Source organism: Cheilinus undulatus, linkage group 13 (assembly GCF_018320785.1).
Source record: "Cheilinus undulatus linkage group 13, ASM1832078v1, whole genome shotgun sequence".
Classification (NCBI taxonomy): Eukaryota; Metazoa; Chordata; class Actinopteri; order Labriformes; family Labridae; genus Cheilinus; species Cheilinus undulatus.
This window is the reverse complement of record NC_054877.1, coordinates 5560519-5575064: the sequence shown is the minus strand read 5'-3', so window position 1 is coordinate 5575064 and position 14546 is coordinate 5560519. Positions and strand designations below refer to the sequence as shown.

Sequence of the window (14546 nt, the reverse complement as noted above, 5' to 3'; positions counted from 1 at the left end):
TTATAATGTCTCGATTTCTTCAGACCTTTAGAAATACTAAACATCATTTACATTATTTAAGCAAAACATAGTGAAATTAACTGTTTACATGCATGTCCTTCTAAAGCTTTGGCCTGTCTCTATGTTAAAAATGTGAGATATTTCGGTCTCAGTTCACATTACAGAAGTTGTGGTGGGACCTTTGGCTGGACCATTTGAGAACCACAGCTCTATAGCACCTCTAGTGGCCTGATCTCTCCAGATACATTTCAGTTCTATAGAAGAAGTTGTCACAGCTTCTGTAATCCTGTAACTGAGTGGAGTTTATTCTGTCATAATGATTTAATGCAACAACACTTACAGCTCCATTCACCTTGCCCTCCCTCTTAGACCTTTAAACCACTTCAAAAAGCTCCACAGTGTCGCTTCTTGCCTCCATTCCTGCCTCTTAACCTTACTTTGACTGTTGTTGACTCATGCATCTCTACAGTTAAGGTGAAAGCTGCTGTGATGGCGTCAGCATCAGCTCCTTTAAGTGGAAATGAGAGGGGTTAATGCAGGAAGCAATCTGATCAGAATCATTCACTCTGCAGATGCTAATACCTGCATGTAGGTAATTATTTTTATGGGGCTGTATCAGGAAATATTCTAATGAACTTTATGAAGCTCAAAGAGTGGAACTAGAAGAAGACAAGATGGTTCAGTGCGGCCATGTGTGGGTGTTTTTCTGCAGCTGTTTAAAGGTTAAGAGTCTGTATCATTTCACTGAACCTTTTACTGCACTTAACACTCATCAAGAAGTACTTAGCCGCTATGTGGCATCAAAGGTTTCATGCAAATCGAGTCTGTTTGATGTGCTGGAGTCTATGGAAGTCTTACGTTTGATCTTGAGCTCCCTGCACTAATAATGCATCATCACACTGAACTCTGTGCCTCAGTTCAGGAACTTAAGTGAGATCAGCATTTTTGGGGGAGGACTCTCTCTGCTGGTATCTCCTCTCTCATCTGCATCTACGTCAGCATGCCATGGTGCTGAAAGGGAATTTTAATCAACTTTGTGAATATTTTAAGGACTAAACTCGTCATGAGTGCCTCTGAACTTTACAAAAACATTTTTCTGTGATTAGTTATAAGGTTGTTTTCTTGTTTTGTGCAGTAATGTCAGAGATCTATAGATGCTTTTAGCATCTTATTGATCCAAACACCCAAAGCAATTAATTCTGAAACAGAGTAAAATGTTTGCAGCAAATATATGAACTGTGAATGATTACTCTCTTCCTGGTTTATTGAACAGTTGTCTACCTGGAGGAAAAACAAAAAGAGATGCAACAAAGTGAAATAAATGCTGTTCATGCATAAAAGTCAATGCTTTCCACCTCAAGAGATTTATCAATAAAACTAAGCCAAAGTAATAAAAAAGCTGCAAAAGGCTTTCCTGCTTTTACCATGGTGGATCACAGCAGCATTCACATCCAGTTCTTTTTCTTTAAATATTCCTGTAATTAAGATGAAGTCAAATCAACACTGATGCTTTATCCATCATTTCCCTCCCTCCAGAGGTGTCTGCCAACTTTAAATCAGGGACCTCCGTCAGCTACACCTTCAAGGAGCCGTATGAGCTGAGCAGAAACAGCAGCGCTCTGCCGTCCTCCATCTACTCTGACACGACGCTGAGAGGAGAGAACGTCTCTCTGAGCTTCAGGACCAACCAGAGTCCGGCTCTGCTGTTCTACGTCAGCTCGTACTACAGAGAGTACCTGGCCCTGATCATCAACAAACACGGTGAGGAGAGAAAGGGGCTTTTATTTTGAAGGCGTTTGTGTCCTTGGCTTTTGCTCAAATTGGAGGTGTATAAAATAATGGTATTACTATTATTTTTCTCCCCTGCAGTTGTTTGGTAGTTTGTCTTAGTGCACTTAGGTGCTTCTCCAGTCTTAAATCACACTGAAGTAAGTGGGTTAGAAAGTAAAGTTTATTTATATAGTGCTTGTCATAAAGTGCTTTACCTTCCTTTGTTAACCACATAGATTTGTGGAGGATCCTAAGAGCCATGTCACATGAGAAGAGACAGAAATATTTACAGATTTTGTGCAGTTATGACTCTGCTGGTGTCTACAGCCTGCTGTTTGCAAATTGTTACACTCTGGAGTATATGTATATGCATTCAACTGTCACCATGAGTCTTATTTATTACATGCTAGCTGAAATAAGGTTCCAGACGTATAAGGTAACTTGTAGATCAACAAGAGGAATGACAACTTTTGTTTCAAGATGCAGTCATTTATTTATTTCAATGCACACTGGAGACATATCTTGCATTAGATGACTTTTTGCACTCAGTAAAGCTGCTCAACATGAGTCAACATTGACACAGATAATGATAAAGCTATGACTTCATTTGTTATGAGTAAATTCTCCACTGCAGGGGTACATACGCCACTGGATTATTCTTTCTGCTTCCATGGGACAGATCAAAACACCTAAATGCAAGGCAGTGGTGCAACCGACTAGCAACTGTCCTACAGGAATCCATATAACATAGCATGGTGTTAGACTTGCAGCCAACTGATTTGCAAAGCTTTGCCAACATGCAACATTTTTCACAGCCCGGTTTCAAAAACACTCGCTCTTTTTCTGTTCTTGGCCCCATCCATCTCTTAGCCGCAGTTTCCACATACAGGAGCTGCGCCACGATCCGCCTTGCGAATCGTACTGCGGAGCACCTTGCTCCCTCTCTAGTCATCAGAGCAGTTCCATTGCCCACACTCCAGTCTGGCACCAGCGCATCCCTGAATTGCTACTCTGCACTGCAGGATCATTTTCAGCGCCAGCCGCTGCCAAACTGCATCAATTCCTGTCAATCAGAAAACTCCAAACAGGAAGTCACAAGCAAAGAGTATCCAGTACTTTCAAAATACAACACAATGCATGGACTCCCAATTGTAAATCGTCACTATATCATCATTACCTCTCATCCTGTGGCGAGAACAAAGGGTCACTGGGAGGTCAGTGGGTCCCAGAGCTCCGACAGCGCCATTGACGAGGAAAAGTTAACTTTTGAGGACATTTAGCCAAAGAATTTCACATTAAACCACACATTCTTTAAGCAAACATTAACCTTTGTGCTTTTTATGTACTAAATAATGGCAGGAGCAATAATATCATGGACTTATATGAAAATGGATGTTAAAGCAACTCCAAAAAGGTAATTTAATCCGCTATGGTAATACTTTTCCGGCGTGAACTCACAGTTCTCTTGTGATCTCTGCCCGCTGATCAGGGCTACCTGCCACGGCACAGCACTCTCGACACGCTTCCAGTGGGTGAGGTCGCTCGCCTTCAGTCGGAGAAACACTATGGCACTGTGGAGCTCCACTCAGCCATTGTATGTGGAAATTGCGGGTTATTTTAAGGCTGGTGTGTACGCCAGGAAACCAAACCACTCTGTCAAAGTTAGATAGTGCTGAAGGCAGGTGGCCAGAGCACTTGGATATGGATATGGAACAGACTCCATTCTACCTTTGAAAAGTTATTATACTATTAGATCAACTTTGAAAGAAGTATTTCAAGGTTAAAAAGTACCTAGTGCTGTTTTAGAGTAAGATTACTCATAATATTGGGCCACATTTACCAGCATCATCTTAAGATTTTACTTAAATTTGTTCTCAGTTTTTAAGAGAAACCTGTTTCAGCTTCATGACACTTGTCATGGCTGGATTGTCCACACCTGTGTTCTTAAGCCAGAAGATTATTTTTTCCCTAATTAGCATCAGGAAACTCCTCTTTAATGTGGGTTTAAGGGTATGAGACTGCAGGGCAGTGTGCAAACACAGAAGGCACAATAGTAAGGAGAGAAGTAGCGAAATGTTAGTTTAAAAACAACCATGTACAGGACTCCAAGAATAAGAAATACTGAGATAGTTCTAGAGTAGCTAAAGCACCGCTTCATGTGAAACTGACAAAAATACTATATAATTCTACTTAGCACCAGTAGTGATTACTAAATGTACTTTATAAACAAATCAATTCAGTTAACTCACTCTTTCATATAGCGCTGACATCAGAAACATGACTCACAGTATAAAAGGCAGTATGATTAGATTTAAACGTATTAAAAACTGATGTTGATAAGTGATGGCCCATTATTTCATCACATTTCATTAAGCTGGATTGTTTTAGTTTCAAATAAGTGATTATTGAAAAAATATCAGACCAACGTGGACACTTTTTGTTCATAATTTGACATTTGGTTGTTATAATAGAATATTGCATTGTAAAATTTAAACTTAACTTTTTTTATCTCATGTATTCATGCATATTATTCAATGATATAAAAGTGTTAAAACTGTTAAAATGCTGTAAAATATTGTTTATTTATTCATTTATTGTAGCTTTGTCAATCTAGCATACTGCCAGCATCAGGCCAAAACCTAGCATCTCCAAAATTACCACTTTTAAGGAAAGGAAAATATACTGAATTTTTAAATTAACTAAGTACTGAAAGATCATAGTCATAGCATCTTTATGACACAATTTATTGCTTAAAAATTGATTCAAACCCACTGACAGAAGTAAAGGAGGACCAATAACACTGATTTATTGAAAAAAAAGGAAAAGAAAAATGGAGCTGTGAGGTTTTGACCCATAGCCACAGAAATTTTGAGTGCTGATGAGCGCAAATTGAACTATTCTATCCTGTTATATCAGCTCTCAAATCTGTCTAAATTTCTCCGCAGTGTTGTTAGAATTTGTTCTTAGCTTGGTTAAAACACAGGAGGAAACTTATGTGAACATCAGAAACGTATAATCAAGGTAAGTGGGGTTAACAAAATTATTTCTAAACCAAACAGGCGAATGAGAACCATTTAGGGTGTCTCATTTAAAAAAAAAACCCCACCTCTTTATATATTTATTTTTCCCCCACCTTTCAAACCCCTGTCGTAATGTTGTACCTGTAGTCTGCTGCTCATTCTTCTCTCCATTCTTCCAAACTTGCGTCAAAATGATGTCGGTATATTTCAGTCTGCTGGTCTGGGTCCATTACTTTTCTCTCTCTCTCTCTCATGTCTCCTCCCAGCCTCTCATCTCACCACTCCTCCTCCTCCTCTTCCTCTCATCCCGTCTCCTTCACCTGTCATCTCCTCCTCTCCTCGTTTCCTCCTCCTCCTCCTCTTCATCTCCTGCTCTTCTCTGCAGCTTCACCAGATCCATCAGGATCTGTCAGATCTCTCCTCTCTCTGATTCGCCCCGTCAGCCTCTACCTCCTTTTAATCCGTCCAGCAGGACCGCCTATTAAGTTTTGTTTCGGCTCTCCGTGATAAAACCTGAGAACACTTTTTTAAATCAGCCTGAGGAGAGGAGAGAGTAAAAGTTTGGTGGGCTGTTAATGGGTGGCAGGTCACTGTGCTGCTGAATCAGAAACTTGCTGATGTGTTTTTATCAACCAAACTGTGAAATAATTATGTTTTGAGTCTGACTTTTAAGTGAAGTAGGAGCCACTTTAGATTTAAAATCACATTTTCAGCCTCCAGGAGTTTAATAAAATCAGCACTTTGCTGCTAGATGAGCAGCAAATGGACTTTTTCTACTGTTAATGTTAGTAAGTTGAGGAAAGCTGATGGACAGTGGAGCATTAAGGTTTTCATGCCGGCGTGGAGTCGTCAGGTAAATGCACTCAAACTAAAGTGTCCAATTAAATCCCTGAGAGCTTCCTCTTGTTCTGCTCCTTTCTTTGCAGCAGTTAAATCGCCTCAAACCAAACACAGAAACTCCTTGTCAATCACTTAAAACCTGTTTAAGAATCCATGTTTGTATTATCGGAAACAAAAGCCAACTAGATGAGCTCCTGCACCAAGTATTATTCTTTCACCTTAGAAATAAATGAAAATAAATGTTAAAAATGTCCTTTTAAGGGGCAAGGTGTCATTTCTTATTCTTCTAAAGTGCCAAAAGCCCAAAGACATCAGAGGGGTTTCATTGCGTTAGCTCATAATCCTCTGAATATAAGTAAAATTAATTAAAGTTGGACCTGTTATTGATAGGGAATTACCTGGTAATCCTCTTAATATGGAAGCTTTATTGACTTAGATACTCATCTCTCTGATTAATCACTGAAGTGAGAAATACATCCTTAAAGATAAGTAAAGATTAGAGAAGACGACGTGGATGCTTTGATAAAGAGAAAAAGTTTAAACTGAGTAAACTTTGTGTCTGTGTCTCTGAAGATAAGCTGGAGGTGCGATACAAGCTGGACAGCAGCAGGGAGGCCGAGGTGTTGAGGAGCAGAGTGAGGAGTCTGGCTAACGGACAGCTTCACACCGTTTCTATCAAGAGGATGGCCAACGCCGTGTCTCTGCAGGTAACAGCACGCAACCACACAGAAGTGATATTATGAACGACACCAGTGGTTTTCAACTGGAGGGTCAGGACCTAACAGTTGGTCCTAGAACTGTTTCTAGTGGGTTACAAGGTTTTCTTGTTCTAAAGAGAAAATTTTGGTCTTTTTCTCTAGGTTTTGATTTATTTATTCCCTTTTCCGGATAACAAAGCTGTTTGCTGTCCCGATATAATAAGGAAATTCACCAATAAATTTTCAAATTTCCGTGCTGTCTTGCATGGGGGTCCATGCTTTTTTCCCTTGGGGAAGAGTAAAATAGTCAGTCATTTCAAGGATTTTCAGGAGGCCAGTCAGATTTCAGGGTCACCCTAGTTTGCCCTGGCTATCACTGGCTCCATCCTGGTCAGAATGAGAATGATGCTCCATGTAGAGAATTTACAGGCTTGTTTTAGTTTAAAAAAAGCACATCAATAAAAAGTCCTGTCAAAATGTTTGTTTGCAGAATTAGCACAAAAGCACATCTAGTGCTGAAGCTAAAACCTACACTAATCCAGATAAATTCATACCATCTTCATAAGCTATCGTTTTTTTCTGGGGTTATTTTTTTAACAGATGAGTAGTTTTGCGTTACTTTCCCAGATGAGCCCCCAATTGAAACACAAAACTAGACTCCTCTGTCAATAACAAAACACAGATAAAATATACAGCAAAGCATAGGCTTCCTATTCTAATGTGAGCTATTCATCATTAATAGTTAAGTGTTTGCGGAGTGCCAATTAAAAATGGGAAAAGGGCCGCATTTGGCCGTCGGGCCATAGTTTGGTTGCCCCTTCTGTCTTGGGAAATGGACTAAAATAAAATGTATGCATGCATTTCTTTTCTAACTACATGCTTTATCAGCATGTATGTTTTATGTTTTATCTGGTGGCGAATTGCCGGGGCGGTTGGTGATTTCCCCCGTTCTGCTTCTGATACCCCCCCTCTGAAGATAGATTTTTATCCCTGCCTCTGCTCAGACTGAATGCATTCAACTCTTAGGTGCTTTCAGACCTTCATAGTTTGATCCAGACTTTCTGACTCCTGTGTTTGATCAGAACTGAACTGATACATGTGAAACCTCCCCTGGACCATGGTCCAGACCAATCAGCCAGACCTTTGTCCGACCAATAGAGGTGGTCGTGGCCCGGACCAAACTGAACCATGATCCTGTTCGTGCCCATTGTGAAAGCATTATTTTGAAAGGTTCGGACCGCCATATAAGAGACAGGAAATTATGGCATGAGAAGCAGAAAAAGGAAATTCAACACCAAAAGAGCTCAGGAAGCACATGGAGAGAAGAGGAGGTCAGTTGTCTTATCGACCTTTGATCTGATGATGTTATTAGGGGCTAACTGGAAAAGTCACATAAGAAAAGCAACATTTTTTAACTTAGTCCGATGAAGAGAGGGGGATACGTGAGGTCAGGAGAACAGTGCCACCTAAAGATAAAGAGTGCATCTGCCTCTTAAATAACCCCAGGTGGCGCCGGGGAGGAGGACCGCCAGCACTGATTCTGGCTTAGGCTAGCTGCTGCTTCTAATGGTGCTGCTACTGTCAGCCTTCTGGCGGTGGCACACATCTGGAGAGTCACAATGTGAGCTGTCATATAAGTCGCTGTTAGACTCTTGGCTGCCTCAGGGGGAGGTTTTGAAAACAAATATGAAATCCACTTCTGTGATATTGTCTTGAAAGTTTGCCTAAATCATCCCAGCTGCTAGCTTACAGATCTAAACAACAATGTGCGTTCATGCATCAAAACAAAGGTGATGTTTGTTTAAATTACACACATTATTAAAGACATAAATGACAGATTTTCTATTTTAAAAAAGAAAGCTTTGTGCAATTCCTAGGTAGGGAAGCTGATTGGAATGGGTGCCCCCCCATCCCAGCTGCCCCAACCCCACCCTGTGTTCTGACATCTAAGGCACCACCCCTCAGTGTGGCGTCCATCAGCACAGCCAAACCAGTAGTAGGTGTATCAACCTATAATAGTCTTGCCAGGGCACCCAACCTCGGACAAGGCAGCGACGGCAATCTCAAGTCGTGTCAGCTCCCTCGCCATCGCAGGTATGCAAGAGTCTTTCCTGAAGAGACGGCACGTTCCGGGATGACTGCTTCAAGTTGAGCCAAAGCTTGCGACACTTAAGCACCACCAGCAATGTTTGACCTACCTGATCAGCGCTTGTTGTGCAGGAATTTCCTCCTCATCCGGCAGCAAGGTCCCAAGGGCTTTGACCCGTCATCTTTACATGGCATGCAGCTTGTTTAACGGCTGTAGCATCAAGAGTCCCTCTCCTTCATGGATCTTTCGTAGGTGTTAACCTGGGATGTAGTTTAAGGGCATGGGGGTGCAAACCACATGCCCTGTAGCTCTGGAGGCAAGTAGCATCAACACTTGAGGATTATTTTGGGAAATAATTGCTTGCAACAGAGCAGTTGGCAGCAAGAAAGATGCACTCTTGTGTTATATTTTGGACTTGTAGTGTTTTTTCCACAATTAAGTTGACAACATATGTTGGAGTGGAGACTGCCAAACGTTTGTTTTGTTGTGTTTTTACAATGCAATGACAATTGCGGTTGGTTGGGTTTTTTAAAGGTACTGTATTTCAGTTCATTTTAATTCACAATGCCAGCTGGTAATTCAGTTATGGTCATAAACTATGTGAATGATAATTACCAGTAGCTGATGTTGGCTTCCAGATTTGTTGTCAACTGTTGTATCAGGTTAACTTATCAACAAACTGAAAATGATCTGCTCCCACTGAAACGGATCAAGAAGTTCCCTTTTCTCCTCAAAGCAATGATAGTTTGGTGTATTTTGTTTTCCATGGTGCAATTTAGTTGAACAAAATAGCAACAGCATCTAAAGAGATCAAATTAGGAGAGCAACAGAGACAGGAAGGAAGAATAGGTGACACGCAGAGAAGGCACAGGATGTAGCTGAACCCAGTGTACCAGAATTTATCTAATATCAGTGTTAACATGTTTCAGATAATGAGTCGCCCACTGTTACTCCAAAAAAAAAAAAAAAAAAACCCTCAGATAATAGGACTAATGATCTACCAGAGACACCCTGATGATAACGTGGGTGTTTGAATATCTGAAAAGTCAAGACAAACTGGGTAATTTCTCTACTGTCCATGTAATAACAAAGCCACAGTTATGACAGCAGATCTACGACAGGGCAGTGGGGACAAACTACACATTAGCCTGGCCCCAGATGAAATATGAAGCTCCTTAATCGTATCTAAATCTACTGATGTCTTATCTTGTTAGCAGCAGCCTCAGATGATAAACGAGGATAACTTCACAGCGCCAGCAGCGTCACTGTGTTTATAATTATCCAGATGAAATAGAAGGTGACCCAGGCCTGTATGGGCTCCTGACTCACTGTGGTGGTACACTCTGTGAAATATGAGGTGCATCTCATGTTGTCGCTTTCCATCACCTTGAATCATTATATCGTTAGTAACATACTCAGGGGACACCAGGTGAGCGTACATGAGAGTTTCAGTTGTACATCCTGATGTCCAGCAGGCTTCAGGCTCCACAAACGCCTCACTCCTGTCCCGTTCCCAGAGCAGATGTCCCACTGATAAATGACTCACTGAAGCCCGCCTCACTCCGGGCAACAAAACACCATGTCCTCTGGTTTATTATCAGGGAGGACACTGTCCAGTGTTTTCCTCTGAGGGGTTTCTTTTCCCAGCATGCTCCAGTTATTCCACTCTGTCTGCTGGGACCCTGGAGGAGAGACAATTCAGGATGTGAAAACAATACTAATTCATTTTAAAACAGTATGTGTCAATTCAGTTTGGTATGCATTGGCACCCACCGAAGGTCTCTGAGTGCAACTACACTGCTGTAAATCATACATGTGCTTTTGTTGACAAACAGAGCTTGACGAACTGATAAAAATGTAGTGACAAGCTATAGTACTATAGAAGTTATAATAAAGGTACAGTGTGTAATATTTCCCCTAAGTAACATGTAGAGGAACAAACTTTGAATTCTCAAAAAAGTTGGGATGCTTTGTGTAATGCAATTAAAACTGAATTCAATGGTTTTCAAATCTCTTAAATTCTGATTTTATTCAATAGAACACTAACAAAGTATCAAATGTTGAAAGTGAGACGTTGTACCATTTCATGAAAAATTCTAGCTCATTTTGAATTTTATGGCAGCATCACATCTTAAAAAAATAGGGGCAGGGCGACAAAAGGCTGGAGAAGTAAGTGTTACTACTGACGAACAGCTGGAGGGGCATCTTCCACCAATGAGGCAACAGGTCAGTAATGTTACTGGGTATAACACGAGCATTTTAGAGAGGCAAAGTCCCAGAGGTTCACCAATCTGCAAAAATCATTTCAAAAAATCCTGCATCATATTCAGAAAAATGTTCTTCAACATGAAATTGCAAAGACCTTGAATATCTCAGCATCAACAGTACATGATATCATCAAAAGATTCAGAGAATCTGGAGAAATCTTTGTGCAAAGGACAAGGTCAAAGGTCAATATTGGCTACTTCCCTTTGGTGGCACTGTATCAAAAACAGGCATGATTCTGTACTGGAAATCACTGCATGTGCTCAGGAAGGCAATCCTGGTTGGTGGCGCGCCGGTAGTCGAGTGGTTAAGGCGCATGCCATATACACAGGCGACCCGGGTTCGAATCCCGCCCGTGGCACTATTTCCTGCATGTCTCTCCCCGCTCTCTCCCCTGTTTCCGACTCTATCCACTGTCCTATCAAATAAAGGCCAATAATAAATCTTTGAAAAAAAAAAAAAAATCCTGGTTGGTCAACACAGTTCCCTGTGCCGTCCACAAATGTGAGTTAAAGCCGTTAAAGAAGCCATATGTGAACACGACTCAGAAACTCTGCTGCAACTCTAGGCTGAAGTTCATTTTAAGCTGTTTTAGAGCAACATATGCTCCCATACAGTTAACATGAGCAGTTTCTTATGGTTTGGTTCGCATTCACATTGCCCTTGGTCAAATGAACATAACATTAAGTCTGTGGCACTGTCGTCCCAAACCAAGAGCTGCGAAGAAGAAAAGGAGACATAGAAGAAGACAAAACTGGAAATCCACTTCCTCCGTCGGTCTATTTTTCCCCACATGAACAATGAAACAACACCAAATTTATGTTGTCTTGGGATTTCTGCTTTAGTTTTGGGGAGTTATGAGCAGAGAGCAAAGCAGCAAGTTGTCCAGCATGTTGTTCTTAACATGAGACATGTGAGCGAGAGATTATGACATGTTGCTATGGCTACACAGACGAGGTACTGACATGTATTTGAGTGTATTAAATCATATAGATAAACTATTATGTTTTGTGCCACCTTATGCCTTTGGTTCACAAGTTGGTCCACTTTGCTTTCACACCTCAAATGAACCGCACCAGGGTTTGTTTTGAAGCAAACCAAGACCCCCTGTTTTCAAGTGGCCCAGAGTCCACTTCTTTGGTCCACAGTTCGTGTGAGCTTTCACACCACTCCAAACGAACCTGACTACCCGGGACCAAAGTTTGGTTTAAGTGGACCAAACAGCTCTGGTGTGAATGCGCTCTAAGACAATGCTAAACCCACATTCATCACAACAGCATGGCTTCACAGTAGAAGAGTTGGTGTGCTAATCTAACCTGCCTGCAGTCTAGAACTTTTACAAATAGAACATTTCATGCATCATAAAATAAAAAAGAAAACCCAAACAGCTAGAATCCTTCAGACAAGAATGGGACAACATTCCTCTCCCAAAATTCCCTCTTTGGACTCTGGTGTTTGGTCCCTTCGGTGGGGAATGTAAGATACAAAAGTCCAAGATGGCAGTGACTGTTTATTTTAATAACACCAGAACTGGGCTTCACGATCTGAGACCTGACAGCTAGATTTCATTAATGTTCCTTATTTTACACAGTGGATTCCTTATTTTTTAAATACGGCGCGGCTGGTGTCCACAGTGATTGTACAAAGAGAGAGGACACAATAAATATGTTAAAAAAGGACTTTTTCTCCTTTTTTTTTTTTTTTTTTTTTTTTTTATACAAAAACCTGGGACGGCATACTCTCTAGTTTTACTCTGTTTCCTGTGTAAACATGTCAGTTTTGCTTGTTTTCATAGATCTGGAGAAATTAAGACAATCAGAAGGGGGAAAAAAACAGCCCCCGCCCCCCCCGAAGAGATAGATAGGTTAGGTAAACACACTTTTTTTTCCATACAACCATAGATCATAGACACAGAGGGGGAGTAACTCTCAATTTTAGCAAAGTACAGCCACCACTGTACTCTCTATTTAGACATTTTAGAGTCTTTGTTAGATTGTGCATTGTTGCAGGCCATGAGCCTCAAAACAGGCTGAAAATATTCACGATATGTTTCTTTGTCTAGCTTGGTGTAATGCTGCTTTCAGCCCGGTTAGTGTCATGATGATAGGACATCTCATCATTTCTACCAAGACTGGCTGGACTACTATGACATTTTGTTCAGTTCCTTGAGCTGAATCCTGCTGACTTTTGTGATCCTCTGACTTTCCCTCTGGCTTCATCGCTGGTGTGACATTTGTTGTTCTTATTGAAAAATCCTTACTATTATTGAGTGAGGTTTGGTACTAGTGTATGGATATTGCCCTCAGGATGAACTGCAATAACAGGTGTGAACTTTAATCCAGCAGTATATGGGCCAATAATCTGTTTGGGTATAGAGGGACATGACTAATGTATTACAGATGAAGATGAAGACTTTGTAAATCTAAATGTAGACAGCCTAGCCTGTCCAAAGGGTAGCAAGATGAGCTGATTAAGTTAGTTTTATTTTGAGGGAAACACACCAATAAAGCAGATTCTGCAACAAGGAATAATCATTAATTATCATTTTTGATGTATTTGTTTCAGGTAAAGTTAGTTTTGTTGAAAGGCACAGGCCTTTAGTGGTAATATTTTACATGTCCATGTTGACCATGTTGGGAGAGGGGGTGTTAGTGAGAGCTGCAGTGTAGCCTCAAACAAGACTGTACTTAGGCTCTCTTTAGCCAGAGGCAACCCTAACTCAAAAGACAAGACACTTTGAGGTGAATGTTATGTCTGCTTGACCTCAGCCCTGTCCACCGGTGCATGTTCAGCTAGCTGTGGGGTCATCAGCTGGGGACTAGCATTCATCGATGTTTCAAAGATGTCCCAGATCGTCTCCTGGTGACACTCCCTGCAGCCTTCCTTCTTCAAGAGTTTGCAGCTCCCCATGCCTCGCCCCATCTCTTTAGCCTAAGCCAAAGGCCGACTCTGCCTCCTCCCTGGTTGCCTTCCTCAGAGCTTGTCCACGTAGCCCAAGGCCTTTGAACAGACAAGTTGTTGGGCCCTCCATGAAGCCTTGAGCACCAACTTCTACAGGGTAGATGCATGTGCATGAGTCATGTTCCCTTCCTTCTGCTACCAGGTGAGTATTTTTCAGCCTCTTCCTGTCATGCTTTACCTTGACCCCCTCCTCCCATGGCACTGTGAGCTCATCAGCAGTGCTGATCTTTTTAAGGCTCAATGTCTGGTTGCAGTGTGAAACTGCAGATCTCAGCTGGGAAGTGTAGCTGCTCCCCCTGGTCCACCTCCATCTTCCACTTGACCTTCAGGACAGGACCCTGGGCACTGGTCTACTTTTGATGGACATCCTTCCCTCCACCAGCTCTGCCAAGAGTAATCTGGCTGCAGACCTCTTTGATGGGGCATTTTGGGCTTATCTGTTGCAGACCTCTACAATGGGGATCAACCTTGGGACAGGAAGTGACAAGTGACATACTAACACTACTTGGTTTTTTCCTTAGTTTGTGGTGTGGTATTTTTAATTTTATCCCCCTACCTTAACCCTAATGCTCTTTGGATTTTCCTTAGTTTGTGGTGTGCTAAATTAAAATTGATGCCCCTCAGTAAATTTGGGAATTTTGTTCAAAAATTCTACTGTTGTGAAAAACAGGCACTCACCATAACCTATGACAGCAAACAGAAAATATATGTAATTCAGTACATCATTCTGGTTTTGGCTTGGGTAATGTACGTCACTTCCTGCCCCACGGTAGGGGTCATCCCATCATAAAGGTCTGCAGCCAAGCGTTGCATCATAGAGGTCCGCAGTTAGATCTTCTTAGCTCTGTGAACTTCCTCAACACTTAATCGTGTTGTCCACCTGTCTAACCCTTGCAGCCTGAA

The 14546-nt window shown here is 41.5% G+C and overlaps 1 protein-coding gene across 1 annotated transcript in view; it reads left to right on the top strand.

Moving 5' to 3' along the window:
- Window positions 1-14546, top strand: part of LOC121520052 (contactin-associated protein-like 4) — a 125800-nt gene that overhangs the window by 101647 nt on the left and 9607 nt on the right. The window contains exons 17-18 of the mRNA XM_041803284.1: window positions 1537-1761; window positions 6204-6337. Of these exons, the coding sequence (XP_041659218.1) occupies window positions 1537-1761; window positions 6204-6337 (359 nt within the window). The remainder of the gene's footprint in view (window positions 1-1536; window positions 1762-6203; window positions 6338-14546) is intronic.